We start from the raw sequence: 22007 nt of genomic DNA, 5'->3' as shown, positions 1-22007 counted from the left end.
TCTCATTAATCCTTCCCCCTGTTCTGATTCTGTCTTCCGTCAATGCCTGTCAGGCTTTTGATGCATAAAGCTAAAAGCTTAGCGTGTGACACAAAGTGTATTTATTCTGGTTAGAAATACGAGGGTCATCCATTAGTCACCCAAACACAGGATTTAGAAGAGGAAAGAAGGTAAGGGTGAACGGGACAGATGGGACAGTTTTGTTCACTCTTTCACTTGAGGACAAGAGGACACATTGGATGTTTGTTCCTGCACATTTTCTGTAAGTATATTCAATCCAAGAGAAGAGGAGGATTTGGAATCTTCTGAACGTCATTTTGAATGGAGTTGTATACCCTAACACCAATTTAAGGTAGGTAACAGAGCTGTTATCACTACAGCAAGCTGGCCAATATTTTGTCATGAGTTATACTGTGCATAGTGGAGACCGAACAGGAGACCTGAGACTTAAGATTTTAGTCATAATCCTCCAAATATCAACGGACAATGGTTAGGCAACATGAAGCTACAAAAGTAAGAAATACATTTTTTTTTAAAATGAGATTAAACTTTTGTTACAAAAAAGTTTTCTCATTTGGTTTTCAGTGATAAAATCTGGTGGAAATGTCATGTGTATCTGTTTTGAGGTGAAAACATATAAACTTTAACTTTGAAAAACCAGCTCAGAGACCAAAAATCCAGTTGTAAGTCTCCTTGTAATCAGGGTTAGGAGGGTTATTTTAAAGATGTATTCTCTTACAATCTGTAGTTACCTGTAAAAATGTAAAAGGAATGTAACCCGATAACTCTTTGGTCAATTTTGGATTACCGCTCAATATCAAATTTAATTCAAAAGTTAAAAGCAATATCAATAAGTTGTATTTTACTTAAGTGTGTTATGAAGCACAACAGAAAAATGTGACCTTAAAGAAGAAACCAAGATATTCAGGATCAAAAATGATTTTATTCATAGAAAAACCTGCCTTTCATGAAGCATATTCAGGCAGTAGCCTATGTACCAACAGTGAAACACATGAGCACATACTACAGTTTAAAAAAGCAGGAACAACATCTGAGCCATTTCAGTTTAATACAAACAGCTCACACACATTATTTTATGAACATATAGGTTCACCTGCTGAATTCAAAACAGAACAAATGAACCAAAGAAAGCGAAAACCATAAAGCAGATTCAGGCATTAAGCATATAGATTCACACTTAAGTATCAGCCTACAGAAGACAACAGCTCAAAGACAAGAAATAACATCTGATTCTTTACAACAAACACTTTATGCTCTTTTAGTTTTTTTAGTATCCTGATTACGTAATCCAGTTAAATACTCCCCTAAAGCTCATTAGCTGCTTAATGATTCATCATGTTTACCAGAGTTGCCAGCTGTCTGTTTGCTGTTATCATGGTTGGTTGAAATGGGGTTGCTGAGATCAAAAGGTAATTTGAATATTTCATAAAGCTGATTGGACGATTGTATTCCATACATATGACAACATATGAATATAAGATAAGATATTAATCTCTAAACATTTATTTATTACCAATATATTTCATAATTACAGGTTTTTCTTCAAATCTCAGAACAGAGCCCACACTGTAACTACAGTGCCATTCTTCTCCAAACCATGGCCATCATCAGTGCTGATTTTAATGACCACTCCTTCAGCACTGAGGACAGCTATAGCCACATCTTCTTAGACCCAGAGACCCCAACAGCCAAAGGCTTGTACTTTCAGCGTGCTCAGATCCTCTGTGGCCCTGCGGCATCATGCTTCTACCTTAACCACTCCCAGAAGGCCCTCATCAACGTGGGGGGTATCCAGTATGCCTTCCCCTGGAGCACCCTAGAGGATTTCCCCGAGAGCCGTCTGGGTCGCCTGCGCTCCTGCACCACCATAAGGGAGATAGCAGAGTTTTGTGATGACTACGACGAGATGCGACATGAGTTCTTCTTCGACCGTGACCCTTTGGCCTTTCGGGCCATCCTCAACTTCCTGGCCAAAGGGAAATTGCGTTTGCTGCAGGAGGTCTGCAATGTGGCCCTGCAAGTTGAGCTGCTGTACTGGGGCATTGATATAGGACAGATGGAGGTCTGCTGCCGGCAGCGGTTACTGCGCTGTGTGGAGGACGTAGCCGAACACGAGCGTAAGGAGGAGGAGTGGCGTGAGAGGCGGAGGGCACTGAGGGCTTCTTTGGCACAGGGTGGCCTGTTCAGCATGCTGGGAGAAGCAGTGGAGAACCCTCATTCAGGTGTAGCAGGGAAAGTGTTCGCCTTCCTGTCGGTCTCTATGGTGGTGGTCACTGTGGTCAGCCTGTGCATGAGCTCACTGTCAGACCAACAAGAGGAAGAAGCCATGGTACATATGAACCACAGAAATGCAGTCAACTTGTAATCAAATAAAGATTCAAGGGAAAGTACTGAAAGCACATACAAAAATGAATTAATTTCCTTAGACACAAATAGAATATATTAAAATAGTATTGTTTCCTTCTATTCAGCTGTTGGCATTTCTGTATAAACTTAATTTAAAAATAAATATACAATACAGCATACAATAATAAGCTTTTCAATTACATATTCATGGTAATATATAGTATTAATCTAAATACCAATAGGAGAATGTAGTGAAGAACATTTATTCAAGTACTGTACACAAGTATAATTTTGAGGTACTTTACCGTTTTAATTATATGTTAAGATATACAGCAGCAGTGTATTGAGCGTTTACAATTAGAATACAGGTTTAACAATATTGATTTTTAGATTTTGTGTTTTGCTGTTTCCCTAGTCTTTGTAAAGCACTCTGTAATCAATAGGCTAACAGCTACACTTTTTGCACACATTACAGAACAGGTAAGTAACTCTTACTTAAAGTACTGTAAGTGTGTGTGTTGTCAAAATAAACTGTTTTTCAATAGTTAACTCTTTCTATTGAACACTGAACAGAATTGTTCAGTCCTGCTGTGTGTTTAGCGCCGTAAGCTATTAGCTGTTGTAAGCTCTATGCTAACGATTAGCTGTAGACACAAACAGATACGCACGCTGGATGCTTATTGGGATAAGAATGCACGCAGGTGGAGAGGAAGAGCAGGAGAGGAGCAGCAGAGAGAAGTGTAGGTCTAAAGCAGCATGACTAAAAGATACTTCAGGTCGTGATCAATGAAAAACAAATATATCTAAAACTTAATTTCTTCTACCCTCCCAAATTATAGATTAAGTAACTCCAACAATTATTTTATCCAACTGAGCATTTTTGGAGTTTTGAATGATGATTCTGGTTAGTCATGGTTGAATTATAGTTTGAAACAATGCTCTAATTAAAATAGCTACAAAACAAATGATAGTTGAATTGATTGTTAACTTCATTCAAGTGGATGGTGTCATTAAATATAACTTACTTTTGCATGAACCCTTTTGCTACATACCATGGTTTTTGGGAGGAACTTGTAATTATGCAATGTTATTTTGCATAATAAAGCTCATACTGTATTTGGTCATTTTTCATAGCATGAAAACAGTCCCAGATCTTACGGCTCTTTAAAAATAGAACTGAAGCCAAAAGCAAGAGTTTTATGATTGTGTCACACATGGTAGTGATCCTATCATTCAAAAATCTTTTTACCTTTTAAATGCAAGTACATAACCAACACTTCACCTCATTTCAAGGCCTGTCAAACTCACCCAGTATCTTTTTCTTGTTTTTTCTCCACAGGGTAAATGCTCCCCAAAGTGTCGCAACCTGTTTGTGGTGGAGTCTGTATGTGTCGCTTGGTTCTCCATTGAGTTTCTCGTGAGATTTCTCCACACAGAGAGCAAGCTTGAGTTTGCCCGTGGCCCTCTGAACATAATCGATGCTGTTGCCATCTTGCCCTACTACGTCTCCCTGCTGGATTTCAGGTCTGGGCCTGTTGGGGATAGCGAGGATGTTGCAGGAAAGGGCACCCTGGATAAACTGGGTCTGATCCTGCGTGTGATGAGGGCCCTGCGGATTCTTTACGTCATGAGGCTGGCCCGCCACTCTCTGGGTCTGAAGACATTGGGGCTGACTATCCAGCGCAGTATGACAGACTTCGGCTTGCTGCTGCTCTTTGTGTGTGTGGCTGTGACTCTCTTCTCTCCACTCATACACCTGGCTGAGAGTGAGCTAGCTCCCCACGCTGCCAAGTCTCCCCAGGTCAGCTTCAGCAGCATCCCAGCATCGTACTGGTGGTCCATCATCGCAGTCACCACAGTGGGGTATGGCGACATGGTGCCAAGCAGCATACCGGGTCAAGTGGTGGCGCTGATTATAATCTTGTCAGGGATCCTCCTTCTGTCGTTCCCTTCCACATCTATCTTCCACACGTTCCAACAAACCTACAGGGAGTTGAAGGAGGAGCACAACCGGCTATGGAAGGAGGAGAGGGGCAACGATCTCGCCAGCGAGGCTGAGGAGAACATGAGAGAAAGAGACAGTTGGCCAGAAAAAGACCATATTACCTGGTCTTATTAGCTTGTAATGAAAGACATTACAGAGCAATCCTCCAGTGACTTGTTTAGTTTACAAAAATGAAATACTGCAGCCAAAAGTAAGAAACCTCGCTAAAACATCTGTCTAACATTATTGTGGTTAATAAGAGCAAATTCCTGCAGCTACACTCCAAAATATATAGAAAAAGTCATCCTAGAAGAGTGGTATAGCAGCATGACAGGTCAGGAGGTAGGAACCAAAATGCTTATTCAGCCATTGTTTATTATTTGTATTATTATAACGTTTTGATTACACCACACACACTACTCTGTAATTCCAGCTATTGTCACATGTGTGTGGTTTGAGTTATTTAGTCCACCTTGTGTGTGGAAGGTTTGTGTAGAAAGACAAAGAGGGCGAATTGGCTCAGATATTTTCTGTTGACCATCTGGTCTTACTATAATCATTCTTTTTTTTCTTAATTAAATATTATGAAGTCAACTTTAGGCCAGACTGTTTCTTTGGAAAGTGTCCAGCAATAAGCTAAACTTAGCCTGTTAGCGATATCATTTATTGGAAGTTTCATATATACAGTCATCGTAATATGAATGAAAACAGTTTCGCTAACGTTGTCGCTAAAAAGGAGTCTTGGGGGATACCAAGACAAAGAGCCAAAATGTTGTTATTTTTAATATTAATTTAATTCTGGTGCAAAAGTGCTGTCTAATTCTTTATCAACCAAAAAGCTCGAAATATACATGTAAGAATTTATGCTGTATTTTGGATAAGCGTCTGTCTTATAAATACGATGTAATCAGCTAATTGAGTAAAAGACCATTCAATCATTTCTGAGAGCCTATAAAATGACATCCTTTTTTTGCCTTTATTATTAAAGAAATAAACAGAAAGCGATGATTCTAAAATTGTAATTGTTTTTTAAAACGAGATACATCATTATGGCATACACCTTTGGCTGATTTCAGAGAGAAGACAAAATGCTGTTTACATCTGCAACTCTATTTGTGATGCCTCTTATCAATAATAACGTTACCAACTAACTACAATATAGCAGCGTAGTGATGCTGATGGCGTTGGATTGAGATGGTGAAAAAGTATAATGATAGGATATCCACATTTCATTTTCATAATCAGCTGTTCACAGACCTCCCCCAATGTAGTACATCTGTTTTATTTGAACAGTAACATATGTAAAATCGTTAAGGGATAACCAATCTGAGTCCTGCTCTTATCTCAGGTCTCAAGTGATTAACCACCCAAACACAAGTGCTTTCCTATATTTAAATTTACTGCAGACTGACAAAATAAGAGTATACTGGGTTTGTGAAAAAAAAGGCAAAAGTGATAAACATGCAATATGTCAAGCAAGTTGCAGTCTCCATCTCAACTAAAACTGAACAAAAACACTAAGGCAGCAGTTTTTAACAAAAAAAGTACAATTATTCATTAGTCATGTTGGATTGTTAGCTAGATTTGGTCCAGTAGGGGGCAGGCATGCTCTTAAAACAGCTGTCTTGCTGTTGGAAACTTGTGGAAGTCAATTAAGGATAGAGAACATGTGTTTCCCTGCAGACTGCAGTTAAATCATACCATGGCAGTAATTGGAAAAGACCTGAAGAAACAGAGGCTGCAGCTGATGCCAACACAGAGAGTATGCAGGGCAGGGCGTCCGGAAAACACAGAAAACACTGCAGCACTGAGGCCTATAAAATAATTGAACAGATGCCAGAAGTTTATTCTGGACACTGGAAGTTTGCTTCTGAGGAAAGGCAGTGATGCCAGGAATACACCACTCAGATTTTAAAGGCCCCATTCTGCTTTTTGGGTTTTTCCCTTCCTTCCTGTAGTGTGTTTTATGTTTGTGGTACATGCAAAGGTTCTGCAAAGGCTAAAATCATAAAGTTCCTTTCAGAGGGAGTAATGATGACATTACAGTGTAACACTTGCACCTCTATTGGCTCGCACTCAAAAACATTTTATGTGATAGGCTAAGGGGCAGGACCTTTTTAACAGAGCCAACCGCCTAACCAATCAGAGCAGACTGGGCTCTGGTTTCAGACAGAGGGTGAAAAGAGGTGCTGCAGCACAGGCAGTATGAGAAAAATAAAGAGCTTTTTGAACATTAAAGCATGGAAACATGTCACAGTAGAGACACTAAATACAAATAAGAACCTGAAAATGTGCAGAATAGGGCCCCTAAATAGGCAAATACAATCTACATAAAACAGAAATGTAAAACTTAAACCAAATGCCACAAAATGTGACCAAACCGAGTACTTCAGATACAAAGAGTGAATTTATTCAAATCTATTTTATACTCATTTTGCCTCACAGATCTCCAGATCAATACTACCTACAAAACACACACAGCTTTAACCCTGCTTGCCCAGACACCTTCACTTTCACCCTGCTGAAGGTTTGTTTAATATGTCTTTAATATGGAAATGTCTCTGGGGAAGCTGATAAACTCATAGACATGTGAAATATGGCAAGAGACACAACTGCCCAGTAGTACCACTAGTGTAATCTTAAAAAAGTATTACACTTTTTAAGCTTCTTGCATGTTTATAATGTGAGATGTAAGATAATTATAGTAAAGTACAGTATTCCCTATTAGATTTAGTGGAGTAGCAGTAAATACTCCAATAAAGTATGGATATCTGTGTGTGTGTGTGTGTGTGTGTGTGTGTGTGTGTGTGTGTGTGTGTGTGTGTGTGTGTGTGTGTGTGTGTGTGTGTGTGTGTGTGTGTGTGTGTGTGTGTGTGTGTGTGTGTGTGTGTGGGTGTGTGTGTGTGTGTATATGTGTGTGTGTGTGTGTGTGTGTGTGTGTGTGTGTGTGTGTGTGTGTGTGTGTGTGTGTGTGTGTGTGTGTGTGTGTGTGTGTGTGTGTGTGTGTGTGTGTGTGTGTGTGTGTGTGTAAACTTGTCCTATTCATAATATTAATGGGTTTATTTTTGACACGTTTCAACACATTATACTCAGTTTGCACCAGTTTATATATTTTCTTTTTTGTGGATATGCACTTGGCTCCACAGGTGCTTTGAGGGACATTGAACTACTGGACTGAGTTTCCAAACTCTGTCACCATGCAAGACAGGAAGTGGACAATGCTGCAGAGGTAGTAAAGGATTTGAGCACAGACTGTCAGTATACAGACATTTCTTTAATTCATAAAAGGTTTACAATATTTTACAAATGACAAACTGTATGTAAGGCAGGGTATAAAATCAGTTTGGCACACTTTCCTTTAAAATAAGAAATGAAATCTGTGGCGTCTTTGATTATCTGCATTCAAAGATTAGTAGAAGGATTAACATTCCCTTTGGGTTGATATTCCTCTTATGTACAGTCATGGTCTCTATGTACATTGTGCTTGTTTATCTGGCAAACAGGTTTAGCTGGGTAAAAACACACAAAAGCTCAAACACACTCTCCTTCCACACACACACTTCTTTGGTTTCCTGCTGGTGAAGATGGAGCACGGCATCATTAGACACTCCGGCTCAAAATCGGACAAACAAAGGCACAAAAACTTCCGCTAGCACGTTAGCATACATGAACAAGCATGTATAATGCATAAGAAAAACAATGTTAAAGTGCACATTAAATGTCTTTGGTTGCATAGTTACTGCCCTGTTTGTTCCTCAAAGAGTGAGCCTGACTCTTTGGAAGCTTCCAGTTATCTTTAGATTCTTGGCTCTTTAGCTCTTCAGCTAATTAAGGCAATCTGTTATATTTCAGAAGTCCAAAAGCCGTCTCTCTTTGCTGGGATAGAAAGAGATAGTGGGACGCAGGATTCCTGCTCCCTAACATCACTGCTGACAATCTTCAGTCCCATCAAAGCAGAAGAAGTGCCTTTGATGAAAGTACATAGAGAAGTCCCGCCTCCTGTCACTTTTCGTCACTCACAGAGCATTCCACAGCTATGACGTCCTGAATTCCGGTGATTTTCACCTCCTCCCCCGGGATCTCCAAGTCCGTGGGGATCTTCAGCTCCGCGGGGATCTTTTCTGCCGAGGAACTGCGGCTGGACAGCTTCTCCATCTCCTCCTCCAGCTCAGAGATGCGTTCAGCGACGCAGTGGGCGGTGAGCCGGGCCTCGGGGTCGTGGTCCCAGCACTCCATGATGGTGGCACAGATCGCTGCAATGCCCTGTAGAGAGAGCACCACAGCAGGGATGTGAGACTCCATACTTAATAAAACACCTTGAACTGTTTGTTATAAAAATTGCATGTTGTCGAACAGCCTCAAGTTATTTTAATGCAGAATCAAGACACACACACACACACAAACACACACACACACACACACACACACACACACACACACACACACACACACACACACACACACACACACACACACACACACACACACCAAAGTCATAACTACTAAAGTCAGCTGTTACACAAACATGTTGGAAGTGAAGAATTCTTGTGGTGATTGTTTCTTTCATTCTATTACAATAATATAAAACAAGATCAAATAAGCTAAGCTAAATTAAGCTAAAATGACGATACACTTAATGCAGGATCAGAGAGAAATCTTAATTTTTATTTTATTTTTCTGGGCCCCCCTCCAGACCGGCCCGGGTGCAATTGCTCCCGTTGCTACCCCTCCAGAACCGGCCCTGCTTGTAACTGAGTATTTGAGTTAAGGGTCTGAGTACTTCTTTTGTGCGTGTGCACGATGGCTACAGCTATATAAAGCTGTGACAGCTGCAGGAATAAAGTATTTAATCCTTTACTGTTAATCTAACATTTCCTGACATCGGTGCGGGGGCTGAGAACAGTCTTTTAGGATGCTGTGTATTTAAATGCATTTATTTTATTTTAAATGACATCATTATAAAGATGTTTCACTGATTTCGGCTTGATTCCATTTATCATATTTTACACTGACATCAGAAGCACAAAACAAGCCCAAAGCTGAAAACCTAAATACTGTCTTGTCAAAAAGGTTGAAGCATTTGATTATGAGGTCAAAACATTGCAGTATCGTAAGTTCATTTCAGAATGTGGAAACTGCAAATTTAAATTTAATTTCTACAGATTTAAAGGTTTATCTACCACATCCATCTCTTTCTCAAACTCATTACAGACTCAAACCCTAAACATGCATGATTTAGCAGATAAAACTAGAATTTGTCTGTGTGCGATAAATAATACTCACTCTATGAGATGGCAGCACAAGATTTATTGGCTGCAATTTACCAAAAACTATTTATCTACAGTTTATAGTTTCTGTCAATTTCACAATTTGTAGATGAACCGCTTGTGCAGGGTTGGGAGGGTTTCTTTAAAAATGTATTCAGAGTTTGTAAAGCCTTTCATAACGCATATTCAGACAAAAGCAGGAATGATATCAGAACCAACAGAAAATGCTCCCTTTTGGTTAGGTACTGTACATACAGTTAGGCTCATACACATTATGTTCACATATAGGTTCACATACTGAATTAAAAAAAGAACAAAAGAACCAAAGAAAGTGAAAACCATAAAGCAGATTTACATGACTGTCAAATGATGATTTTGCATATGTGCTGCAGTGAGTGTGTGTGAGCAGTGTGTCTGACCTGATGCTGCAGCCAGCTATCGGGGATCTCCGGTCTGCCTCTGTCTCTCAGCACACTGTCCTTCATGCTCTCCACACAGGGGTGCTCTCGCACTTTGGAGCCATACGCAGGCTCGTAGTCCTTCACCTCTGCAAACACAAACACAACCCATGATCAGATATAGCCTGCAATTCTCACTTGAGTCTCAAGTACAATAAAACATCATTCTTTTATGTCATGTTGTGTTTGCCATTATGTTTTCTGCCAAACATTTGTCATGACTATACGATGTAGATGAGCTGGCCAACATGAACACAAAGGAGGAACTCCCTCTGAAGGGAACTTTGAGATTTCAGGCTTTGCAGAGCATTTACAGGCTCACACATGGTAATACAGTAACACATAGCAAAGGGAAACCCCCAAAAAGCCTAATGGGGCCACTTCATAGAAAAAAGTGAAACTTTGAAACAGGAGGCACGTTGGGTTAATGTAATTATAAAGTTTAAATGCATCGTGGTTTGATTCTTACCCTAACCACTGAGATGTAAGTGTTATACGCCTGCAGAATTTGTGGCAGCAATAATGCTGATTGTGGGAAGTAAAATGTCTTACTTGTTTACATAAGGGGGAAACTCATGTGCTGGCATTTGAATAATCATCTTTTCAGCAACAAATGGCTTTGGCGTACAAGAAAGGAGTTGCAACCTCACACTATACAGAACACCAAATTTTAAAAAATCCTTTTGATTTCCTGGGGAATAACCAGCAGGGAAAAGAGAGAGCGCTGAAACCATGAAAAATTAAAAACCAAGTTCCGGGACGGTGTCCAGCCCTCATGAAACCAAACTCACAACAGCTGCAGTCCGTCTGGAGCCCCTAAGACTCTTAGTCACACAGTTGTGGTGAAAAGAGACATGAACATGATATGCAAATATCTGACAAACAGTCTAGGCATCATGTTGCATTTACCCTCTCTTGATCTGACTGTTTCTATATCCTGTATTTCACAACCTGTGAAACACTGACTTATGTTAACGCTTTTGAGCAGTTTTAAGTGTGACAGAGCTGTGAGGGTTAGAACCATGGATGTCTAAAGAGAAATGGATAAAGCGTCAGAGGTTGGAAGTTGCTCAGTGGGGCATTAAGCCGATATTGCTTGACTCAAGTGTAAAAGTACTCGTATCTGGGCTCATAGAGGCGGCACAATTGTGATTTCCTTAAGCCCTGCTTCCATCTCCCGCTCTCGGCTCAGTCAAATGAATGGAGAATGAAAATAACTCACCTATTGGTGCATTTTAAATACTTTAGGCTCTAATGATTTAAATAACTACTATTCAATTGTTCAGACTATGAAGTTTTCTTTGATTTGAAGACATCTCTCACCCATTGTAAGTCAATGGGGAAAATTATTTTTGGGTCCAATGATGCACAGACTGCCACGGAAGTTGTAGTATCATCATTTGGCCACTAGGCAATTTTTTCTTCCACGCCCGGATCAAATTCCACTTGGGCTAGATAGAAATGTTTTAGACCCCTTAAACCAGGGTCTGCGCTTAACTGAATTCCCTCACTTTAAGTATTAATTTGGACAGAGGTCTGACCCACTACATACATGTTTTTTGCCCTAATTTTTTTGATTCTGGGGCTGTGAACATGCTTTTTTTATATAAAACTACAGGCATCTATTGGAACCATGTCATGCTAGCTTGATGGAAAGAACGATTAATAACACTTCAAAGTTAAGCTATATTTTGGGAGAGAAGATATGGCCATAATAACAGATAACCCCAAACCTGTCAGATCTGAAAGAAAATGAATGCTTGAAGTATACAAGGACATTATTAATTGTATTTGTTCAACCATTAGCAGAGTCAACAACCAGGAACATATCTGGACACAGATATGTGACCCGCTTTATCATTCTGCCTGTGCTTGCTAATATCAACTAAATATCATATTCCCTTGATGTTGATCTGCAAAATAGTTTGATGAATTCTAAAAACAGGTCCTGTAGTTTCATATAAGTCAGCCCCTCCTTTAACACAGGAACCGGTAAGGCTGTATCTGAACCTCCGCACAGGAAGCTGGAGGTCTGGGATCAGAACTGTGTGTAGAGGAGCTGACTCTACAGGCCCACACTTCCTGTTTTTGACATGTGGAACTTCCCTCTCTCATAGTTTAAAACAGGACCCAGGCCGGCCTATTCCCCTTGAGGTTATTTATCCCAGGACTGGTATTGTGCTCAGCTCTGGGCTGTTTAGATCTCCTGCCGAGAAGCTGGTATAAATACCACACATTTTCCTGGACTGAGTACAGACACAAACACAGAACAGCAGAGAGCTAGCCGACCTAAAATGAGAAGGTTTAAACTACAGCTTTTTTAACTTCAAAACAAGTAGTGTAGTGGAAAAGGTCTCCTCATTTCATGCTCTTATAGTTTAGCATGGTTTCTGGGACATAGAGCAGTACATAGAGGCTTTATGAGACGTGCAACCTGCGTCCCTTCAGCAGCTCTGGGCATTTGAAAGCTTGGAGAATAATTGTATCCTTGGTTGGAGAACATATTTCTGCAACTAGAGCCTCAGTCTCACTTTCCCCTTGGTTGTCTGGGGCCCATGGTTAAAGCATGGTATTTCCAATCTAAGGGGCGGAGAGCGGTTTACGGCAGTTTCCTTTTTAGATTATCTGTCTGAAACCTTTGTGGCCTGGAGGTTAGGAGAAACCTCTGTGGCTGCAATGTCTGGGATCTGGTATGTTGAAAGAAACACAGCTCTATGATTGTAAAGACTCTCGTAGAGTGTGTAAGGTAAGACTGATTCCACATTGCTGCAGAACAAACATCATTAGAATGGTTAATGGTAATCTGCATTTAAAACGGTTTACAGCACTTTATAGATCAAGTGAGCATGCATGCACACACAGTAGGCCGTGCCATCTGTGTGTGTGATTCAGAGTCTTGCAGAAGAACATGACCTCCATGTCAATGTCAGCTAAACTAAGGAGATGATTGTAGATTACAGGAAGCGGCAGAGAGAGGGACACGCCCCAAAATCCATCAACGGGACTGCTGTGTAGAGAGTCAGCAGCTTCAGGTTCCTCAGTGTCCACATCGCTGAGGACCTGACATGGACTCATCACAAAAACACCATCACCAGAACAGCTCCACAGTGGCTCTTCTTCCTCCACAACTGCGTAGGTTCAACATGTACTCCAAGATACTCTGTTAGGTGCACCATAGAGATCATCCTGACCGGCTGCATCACGGCCTGGTACGGCAGTTGCCCCGCTCTCAATGTAAGACTGATGAGGTGAAAACTGCACAGCACATCACCAGGACGGAGCTGCCATCCAGGACCTCTACACCCAGCGGCTCCGGAAGAAAGCCCACAGGATTATAAAAGACCCCCATTACCATCCATCCATCTACATCTCTTATGCCACTGTAGAGTATTACATTTTACATCTTGTTTTATTTTATATTACCCGATTTTACATGTATATAGTTGACTTATTTCCGTGCATGTCTGATGTATATTTTTGTTGCATTGTTGGAAGAGCCTAAGATCTTCACTGCCCAAAGTACACTGTATAGTCGCTATTGTGCATAGGACAATAAAACCTTTAAAATATTTAAACATTTTTCAAATAAACTGCATTCCTTCAAGTTTCTTGCAAAAAACCTACATTTTACAAGACTATATTGAACATAAAAATAACACTGTAATTTATTCTCGTCCAATATTAACTGAGTAGAGCTTAAAGGCAGCATAGTACAACTCTACAGAACCACTGTGAACAAGGTGCTTACAGCACGGGCGGTTCTACTGGAAACAACGTTATCTGCAATGCTGTAGAAAAACACGTCAGGTGGATTTTTCATAATTTTGGCTTTGATTTACCCAAGTATTGGTTCACACAAACTCCCCACTACAATTACCTTTAATGCTCACAAGTAAAGAACTTCTATCATGCTCGCGTTCAACCAGAAATGTTGCATTCAAGTAAAACAAATAATTAACAACTGTTTATTCAGTGCTTCTTTGAAGATAAAACTCCACAAAGTCACTGTGACTGGAAATGGTTTCAGCAGCTGTTCTGTTTGTGTTTGGAATAGACAAAGTTATAAAATAATAATGAATGAGCTTTGGACCCACTGGTCTGACAGAACAAAGCCAAATATTTCCCTCTGCTTCCAGCATCTATGCTCAGCTAATCGTCTACTGGCTTCATCTACAGACAAATGGAAGGGGTCTCAAACTTCTCATGTTCCCTTTAGCACAAAAGATAATTTCTCAAAATATAAAACTCTTTTCTTCTCCCTTTGACACGTGTTCTGCCTCCCTTCATGGACCAAAAGGCTTTCGCTTAGCACGCTGCAAACTCTTGGCCCCGCTGCATGACCCTGAGCTCAGGACATGCAGGCCCTGCCACGCCCGCAGGCTAATTCAGGATGAGTAAATAAAATGCTCAGAGACACACAGAGAATACACTATAACTGACCACAACAACAACGCCAGAGCAGGGTTGTATTTCCAGCCACCATCCTGCCTGCTGTTGTTGGGATGGTGACAGAGAACATGCACACACACACACACACACACACACACACACACACACACACACACACACACACACACACACACACACACACACACACACACACACACACACACACACACACACACACACACACACACAGTCCCAGATTAAGATATAGAGTAGAATCTGGGCAAAAAATGTGTTCATAGTACCTCCAGTCTGTTTTTTATGTTCCTCTCTCTCTCTGAAATAAACACAGACAGACACATACTTACATGTTGGAATGTGTCTCATTCCAAAAGTCTCAGACTGTCTACAAAAGCCCACTAGGCGGAGGGAGCGGGGCTGACCACACAGTATAGAAAAGTTTGTACTTCTATCTTTGTGCGATCCAGTTTTAGTTTTATGTGCTGAAACAGATTACATGTTTGGAAATTGAGGGTATTTCGTCCAGTCCGAAGAGTTGATGGTTGAGATTAAGTTTGAGAGTTAAATTTAGGTCTGAGTTTCCTACTCCATACCGCGAAACAGTTTTTAGATCTTACGATGATTGGATTAATAGTTGCCTCTGCTAAGGTGAAGCACTGACCTATCATTTAGTAGTTCTGTGACCTTTTCCAAAAGTCTAATATTTCATTCTTCGGTTCCCGAAATGCACTGTCCATGGGTTTGCTTTGACGTTTTTGTATAGGGTCTCTCAGACTACAGTGTGCATAGTCATGTAAAAATAACTTTATTTTGAGAAAAAGTGGATGCAACTGCTCCGTAAAATGTATGAAAGAGAGTTTTATTTTGAAATATAGGCACTCTGGTGACATAAGAGTTATGCAGACATGATCCTAGGTCAAGTTGCATAACTGATGCAAGTCACACTATATGTAGTATTTCTATATCTTGCATACGGACATGTCTATAATCTATATCTGCCATGTAAAATGAGAACTGATTACAGGGTTGGAGGCAGGGACCTGTTAATTCCTAGGAAAGTTGCTTAGTGTTGCATGAAGCAAAAATTGCCCAACTCTCAAGAGCAAAATCTCTATCCATATCTGGGCCCATAGAGCGTGTACACTTCAGTTTTCCCTAAGTACCCCCTCCAATCAGTAGCTTCACAGTCGCTCTTGGTTCAGAAATGACTGGAGGGGAAATCAATATCGCTCAAGATTCGAAAAAAAAGGGCTGGGTTGTTGATTTAGCTCAAAAAAAAAGAAAAATGAACACATTATAAGTGTTATTATTACTCATTATACAACTCATTCTTTAAAATTGTATCACGTCTTTTGTAACAAAACACAAACAGAAACACGAGTAAGTCAGTCAGAATCATCTTATTCTTTCTTTCTTTCTAAGCGATGGAAATGCCAAATAAAGTCCTTTGTGAGTATAAAATTATGATTAAACACTCCAACAAGACTTTTATCGTATTGGAAAAATCCTCTTCCACTGCGGCAGTTTTCAATGTTAAGTCAAGTGGTTCACACTTCACCTCAGCAGGATTTATTTTTCTCTTTATGTAAATGTTTGTATTTGTGTTATTAAATACATCAAACTTCCAATGCCCGTTAAACTGTGAATATTGAATATGTTTGTTTACTGACCTCCGACAGCTTCACACCTCGAAATCATCTCCCAAAGCACCAGGGCCATGGAGTAAATGTCCGTCTGTTTGAAGGACTCCATGTTCTCCAGATTCAGTCGGGCCTCCAGCACCTCCGGGGCCATGTAGCGTGCTGTGCCCACCTGCAGAACAGAAATATTAACACATCAGTACACACAAAAACACTGAGCATAAAATACATTAGATACTGTAGAAAGGTAGAAAGATAAGAAGATGAAAACTGCTGTAACAAACAAGCCCCCAGGAAGCGAGCAGGATGTTGAAGCAAATCTGTGTAGTGGGCAAACGATGGTACTACAACTGATGTGGTCTGTCCATGTCATCATGTTGTCCAAAATATGTTTTCCAATTGACTAACAGTGGAAAAAAGACGTCTGTAAATCTGCGGATCACTTGAAAACTTTAAATGATTGGGGCTTAAAGTTAAAAGATGTACTAAGCCGAATCCAGAGTTATTTTCCCTCCGTTTGATTGAGCCGACAGTGGCTGTAACGGGTATTTTTGTCCTGGAGATTCAGGCCATCTTGGCTTCATGTGCCATTGAGCAACTTTCTTAGAAATGACAGGGCCCCGCTTTCAGCGCTGTCTCCAGTTCCCTTAATACATCCATGGCCAGCACATTGACCACGATACAGTCTGGAGTGATGTTAACCCTTGTGTAATCAGTTTCTGTTTCAACATTTAGCCATTCATTACTGGGATATATTGAGATATTGGAGATACACAAGTTTTATGTGTATCATGGAACACACATTTTTGCATTGCACTTTGTGATGCAAGACCTACAGCCTCTGATCAATGCAGCAGTATCAACAATCACTTAATTGTACTTATAACACTTTTTATTTTCAATGCTACATTTGAACTTTACGTTTTCGTAGTAATTGGTTGTACAGCTACTTTGTCTTAGGTTTATTAGGTTTTTGAGCACGTCTTCCACCAAAGGTCATAATTGTATATCAACACTATGAACAAGTTGCAGTCTTTGAATCATTTGCTGCTATTCTGATCTAGAAGACTGCAAGTAGAACTCCATGTCTTGCTCTTATACAAAAGAGCAAACTAAGTCATTGCAAATTGTGCATGATGAAAAGGGAAGCGTGTTAAGTCATATTATAAAGTTATTAAATCAGACCTGTCCACTGTTGGCGAGATCATCCACAGACAGGAAGCTGTCCAAACGGAGCGCCAGCCCGAAGTCACTCAGGCACAGCGTCAGGTCGTTCTTCACCAGGATGTTGGAGCTCTTCAGGTCTCGATGAACTATGGGCACCTTTAGGAACAACAGCATTATGGGTGTCAGAAGTAGAAATTAAATACAATAAAAAATATAAATGATATTTCATTGCATTCATTACTAGGCAAGAGCCAATGAGACTTCATGAGTGTCTGTTTAATCTGATTATCATTACAGCATGTTTAGGTGCTTACTGTTTCTTTCTGTAGACGTGATAATGGTGATTATGGTAGGTATTTCTTAACGCTCTGATATGCTGTCTGTCAACGGGACATATTCACACATTCGTACCTTAGGCCGTCCACAGAGCAGCCGGTCACTGTGCAGGTGGGCAACCCCCTGGGCCAGAGACATGCCCAGCACCTGCAGCTCCTCCCAGCTGATCACATGACGTGTCAGGTGTTCCTGGAGGGCACAAGGATGATGGGATTGTTAAAACTGATTAATGCTGAAACCATTAATAAAAGTAACCAAATATATTTACACAAGTGTTGTATTGACATATCGGTCCTTCAGTGAGTACTTCCATGTAATGCTACTTAAAACTTCTACATCTTAGAGGAAAACAACATAACATTTAGGAATGAAAAATAAAATTTGGTAGGAACTTCAAATGATCTGTTGTGGAATTTAGGTACAATAACTTAAGTACTGTATTTAAGACAAATAAAAAATACCTGTACTATACTTTTACATTTTTACTCCACTTCATCTCTCATCTGACAGCTTTAATTATTAGTAAATCACCAATTCATATTTTGCACAGGCGAGTTTGAATACTTCCCGGCCCTAATGTTGGGTTTCCTGACACTCACCTGCAGATTTCCTCTGTGGTGGAAAGCCGTGATGAGCCAGTACTGTTTCTCCACCTTCCTCTCCTCAGCTGTCAGGAAGTGGAGGACGTTTTCGTGTCGCAGGTCTGTATTGGAGAAGATGTCCTTCTCGTTCTTCCAGGAGGCGTATTCCTCGTAGGGGAAGATCTTCACAGCCACTGTTTCAAACTGATCTGAGGTGCTCTGCTTCAGCTTGGCCTTGTACACCTGGGCGAAGCGACCCTTTCCCACCTGGAACAAGATCAAAAGTTAGGAATATAGAGAGAGTTTCAGTTAGCTTGGAAATAACAGAATAGTGCAACTAGTTCTGTACCAGCACATCCAGCTCTATAGGCAGCGGCTCGGTGTTGTGGTTGAGGTTGTTGGCGTGCGTCGAGCTGCTGTCCGATCCGTCATCATCCATCATGATGGCGCAGGCGTCACAGTCCAGCCCAGCAGCTTTAGTCTTGCGCTTCTTAATGTTGCTCTCCCATTCTCTGGTGCTGCGCTGCTGATAGGCTCGGTACCAGTGGAACATTCCCACAACCACAATCCCCATCACCAGCAGAGGCATCAGGCTCACCAGAAGAACTGTCACCAGGGGATCGTCTGGGGTTGGATCCAAAACTGTAAAAGACAGAAGACAGTCATGACATGAAAACGTGGATAAAACATGCTGTGAGCGACACAAAACATTGAAAATAAGAACAATTTTAGGAATAGATGATACAACATATTAAGACTATGAGATTAACAATTAACAGAGGTGGTGGAGGGTGAAACCAACAACTTTTAGGGCTTTTATTTGGAAAAACACACTTGTTCCTGTGATTCTTTTATGGTTAAAGGGACTTTCTGTGGCTTTGAAAAACAAACCTCATTCTGAGCTCTCTGTTGGATACAATGACTTTTCAGGGCTTATATCTTTCAAAAACACATCTCTTCCTGTGCTTCCTTTTTCTGAGGCTTTTATTATTGAAAATAAGTCCAATCCTGCGCTTCATTTGTGGATACAGTTACTTTCTAGGGCTTTTAATTTCAAAACCACGCATCTACCTGTGCTTACTGTAAGTGATTGTTTTCTTTTGTGTTTTCTTAAATGTTCTGTCACAGACATACAACTGTAGATCAACTGTGTATCTTTTTACAACACAGCCAGACAAACTCAGTTGGTGTCATTTTTCCACAATCCCATAAACAATCACTGTCTGATTTCATGCTGCACACAGGGCCAGCAGAGTTCCACACATCCGCAGTGCACAGAAGAGGACTTGGCTACATTGTTGAGAAGTTGTAGACATGCAGCCTGTCACAAGCAGGTTGTCATCCAGCAGCTCAGTGTGGCTGCTCCTTCTTATTCCATTCAAAACTGATCAGCTGTCAGACAGTTTTGATGAAGTATTATGGTGAGTGCTACATCTGTGACAAATATGTTCCATGTACACTGACTGCCTGAAAATGAAAACCATTTCTTGTTTTGCCAGTTGTTTCCATCACAATTAAAATTGTATAAGTACAAACAGAGCCTGGATTCCCTTCATGCCATGTTTGATTCAGCACTCATGAAACTTTTTGGGGATACACCCTTCCTCTTCACCTCCCAAAACAAATTCCCTATTTCCATTTCCAGAAAGTTAACTAAAAGGGAATGTGGTGATGCAGGCGCAGGTCTTTAAAGGACACACCTAATTGGGTTGCTGCATGCTGCAGCAGAATAATACATTTTCCTCCAAACACTCATACTGGCAGTCCAACACAAGCAGGTCCACCGCAGCCATTCTTGAGGCTTGTGCAATGAAAACAACATACTGTTCCCCACTCCACGAAGGCCGTCACCCATCACATGCTTTCGAACGAAACAATACATTCATATATATCGTTTGTACTGTGTCTCTCAGTCTGTCTCTCAATGATTAAATAAAAAGGAAAAGAAGTTTCATTCAAAAATATCATCATTTTAACACGATTTGGTGATGTTGACATAAATGTACAATATCTGAACCCCTCTTATGCTCCTTTAAAGTCATATTTTTAAATATATATTTTACTATATGTTTTTGTCTGGCATCCAGTATCTGTTATGGACCAATTTTACTTGGGGGGGGGGGGGGGGGGTGCTAGCAGAGGGGTACAATAAAATAAGGGACAAAAGAGAAAGTCATAGCGTGCAAAGAAATAATAAAACATGATAGGTATTTGTTTCAGTTAGGAAACTTGTGTCAGTAACTTAGTTTCTTAAAACAACTTGAAATATGAAAACAAAAGACAGTTCCTGTTGACTTCTGCTCAGTTACAGCACAGTGTTTGCTGAAATACTAATCACAAATGCTATAATCAGAGTATTCTTTTGTAAGTGGGGCACGGGGGGGTCCGAGCTCAGTGTTTCAGGGGCACTAGCCTACCCCCTATGACCCCCCCTAGAACTGCCCATGTGGTATTTCTTAATTTACCAGCTGCTAGTAAAGAGTGGCCACAAAAGGAGGTACAGTTGCTGACATTTAAATGCTTATAATTTGATTAAGGATACCTTAGAATGTTGTAGACCACTATACATGTTAAATATGTGTGGATCCAAAAAAGTGAGTGAGACCAAAGTGAGAGTGAATTAATCATGAAGCCTGAAACATGACTACAAATATATAACCTATGTCCTTATGTGACATAGTAACATAGTTACTAAGCAGATTTATTTAGGTACTTTTAAGACACTTGTACTTTACCTGCATATTTCAATTGTTTCCTACTTTGTACTTCTTCTTCACTACAATTCAGAGGTAAAAGTGTACTTCTACTCCACTACATTTATTCAATATCTTTATTCATTTTACAGATCTGGATTAATGATGGTAATTATAATCAGCCCTTAAATCAGACTTTAGTTCACCTGGAGTAAATCCAGCAGCTACCCTGCAGTGTACAAAGCCATTAAAACTAGCTGCACCTTTACCAGCTCTGAGAACACTTTAATGATCAATAATTATAAAACATATCAGAGATATTATTCTGAAATGGACCAATCAAACAATGACTGCTTTTACTGTCGCTACTTTAAGTATATTTGAATTGTATTACTTTTGTACTTTATTGGAGGAACATTTTGAATGTAGGACTTTTACTGTAACAGAGTATTCCCACACTCTGGTACTTCTACTTTTACTTAAGTACAAGATCTGAGTACTTCTCCCACCTTCAGCGATGTTCAGCATAGCACTCTTAAGGTGACCCTGTGTTTCAGTTTCCGTTATCTATGCATCATGTATTGATTATATGATACTGCATGGATTAAAAGTTGTTTACCATCTTTTCCCTCTGGTGAATGCTTATTAATAACTTGCTTTTATCCAGACTGGTATCATATTCTGGTGGGGCATGGAGGAATCCTGCCACAGGAAGGCTGGGGACCCTGACTGAAGGGAACATCACATCCCCTCTTTGCCTGTACAACCTTCACTGCTGCGTAGACATCTCTCCAGCACTCCAACAGCTCCCCGTGCCTATTTCTCCCACTCCATTCCAAATGTTTTTTTGGCCTCACACTGCCTTCTTGTTTGGCTGCTTGAGTCATGTCTCTAAAGTCATGTCTCTAAAGCTGTGTGACTCGATGACTGGTGTCTGCAAGCCAAGATTCCACAACTCATGAGGAACTTTAAAAATATGATTGAGATCTAGGAACATGCATAGAAACACTTTTTCCTACATCGTTCCATATCCATCCTCTCCTCTTCCTCTTTGTCACGGCATCAAGAAGTCATTCTAATAAATGTTGTCTTATTTCGATCTCTTGC

General features: G+C 40.4%; 2 protein-coding genes across 2 annotated transcripts in view; one reads left to right on the top strand and one right to left on the bottom strand.

The window, feature by feature from the left end:
- Window positions 1-228: 228 nt before the first annotated feature.
- Window positions 229-4486, top strand: LOC134861714 (potassium voltage-gated channel subfamily G member 2-like). Its single transcript, XM_063879131.1, has 3 exons — window positions 229-352; window positions 1556-2350; window positions 3707-4486. Exons 2-3 carry the CDS (start codon window positions 1619-1621, stop codon window positions 4484-4486), a joined length of 1512 nt encoding a protein of 503 aa, XP_063735201.1. The 5' UTR covers window positions 229-352; window positions 1556-1618.
- A 3118-nt stretch (window positions 4487-7604) lies between these two features.
- LOC134862143 (TGF-beta receptor type-2-like) overlaps window positions 7605-22007 on the bottom strand; it is a 29296-nt gene continuing 14893 nt past the window's right edge. Inside the window, exons 4-10 of the mRNA XM_063879879.1 lie at window positions 18557-18849; window positions 18226-18474; window positions 17702-17815; window positions 17309-17446; window positions 16154-16295; window positions 10038-10165; window positions 7605-8614 (exon numbers count right to left, since the gene is read on the bottom strand). Of these exons, the coding sequence (XP_063735949.1) occupies window positions 8354-8614; window positions 10038-10165; window positions 16154-16295; window positions 17309-17446; window positions 17702-17815; window positions 18226-18474; window positions 18557-18849 (1325 nt within the window). The 3' untranslated portion in view covers window positions 7605-8353. The remainder of the gene's footprint in view (window positions 8615-10037; window positions 10166-16153; window positions 16296-17308; window positions 17447-17701; window positions 17816-18225; window positions 18475-18556; window positions 18850-22007) is intronic.

Source organism: Eleginops maclovinus, chromosome 3 (genome assembly GCF_036324505.1).
Source record: "Eleginops maclovinus isolate JMC-PN-2008 ecotype Puerto Natales chromosome 3, JC_Emac_rtc_rv5, whole genome shotgun sequence".
NCBI lineage: Eukaryota > Metazoa > Chordata > Actinopteri > Perciformes > Eleginopidae > Eleginops > Eleginops maclovinus.
This window is presented reverse-complemented; position numbering and strand designations above follow the sequence as displayed.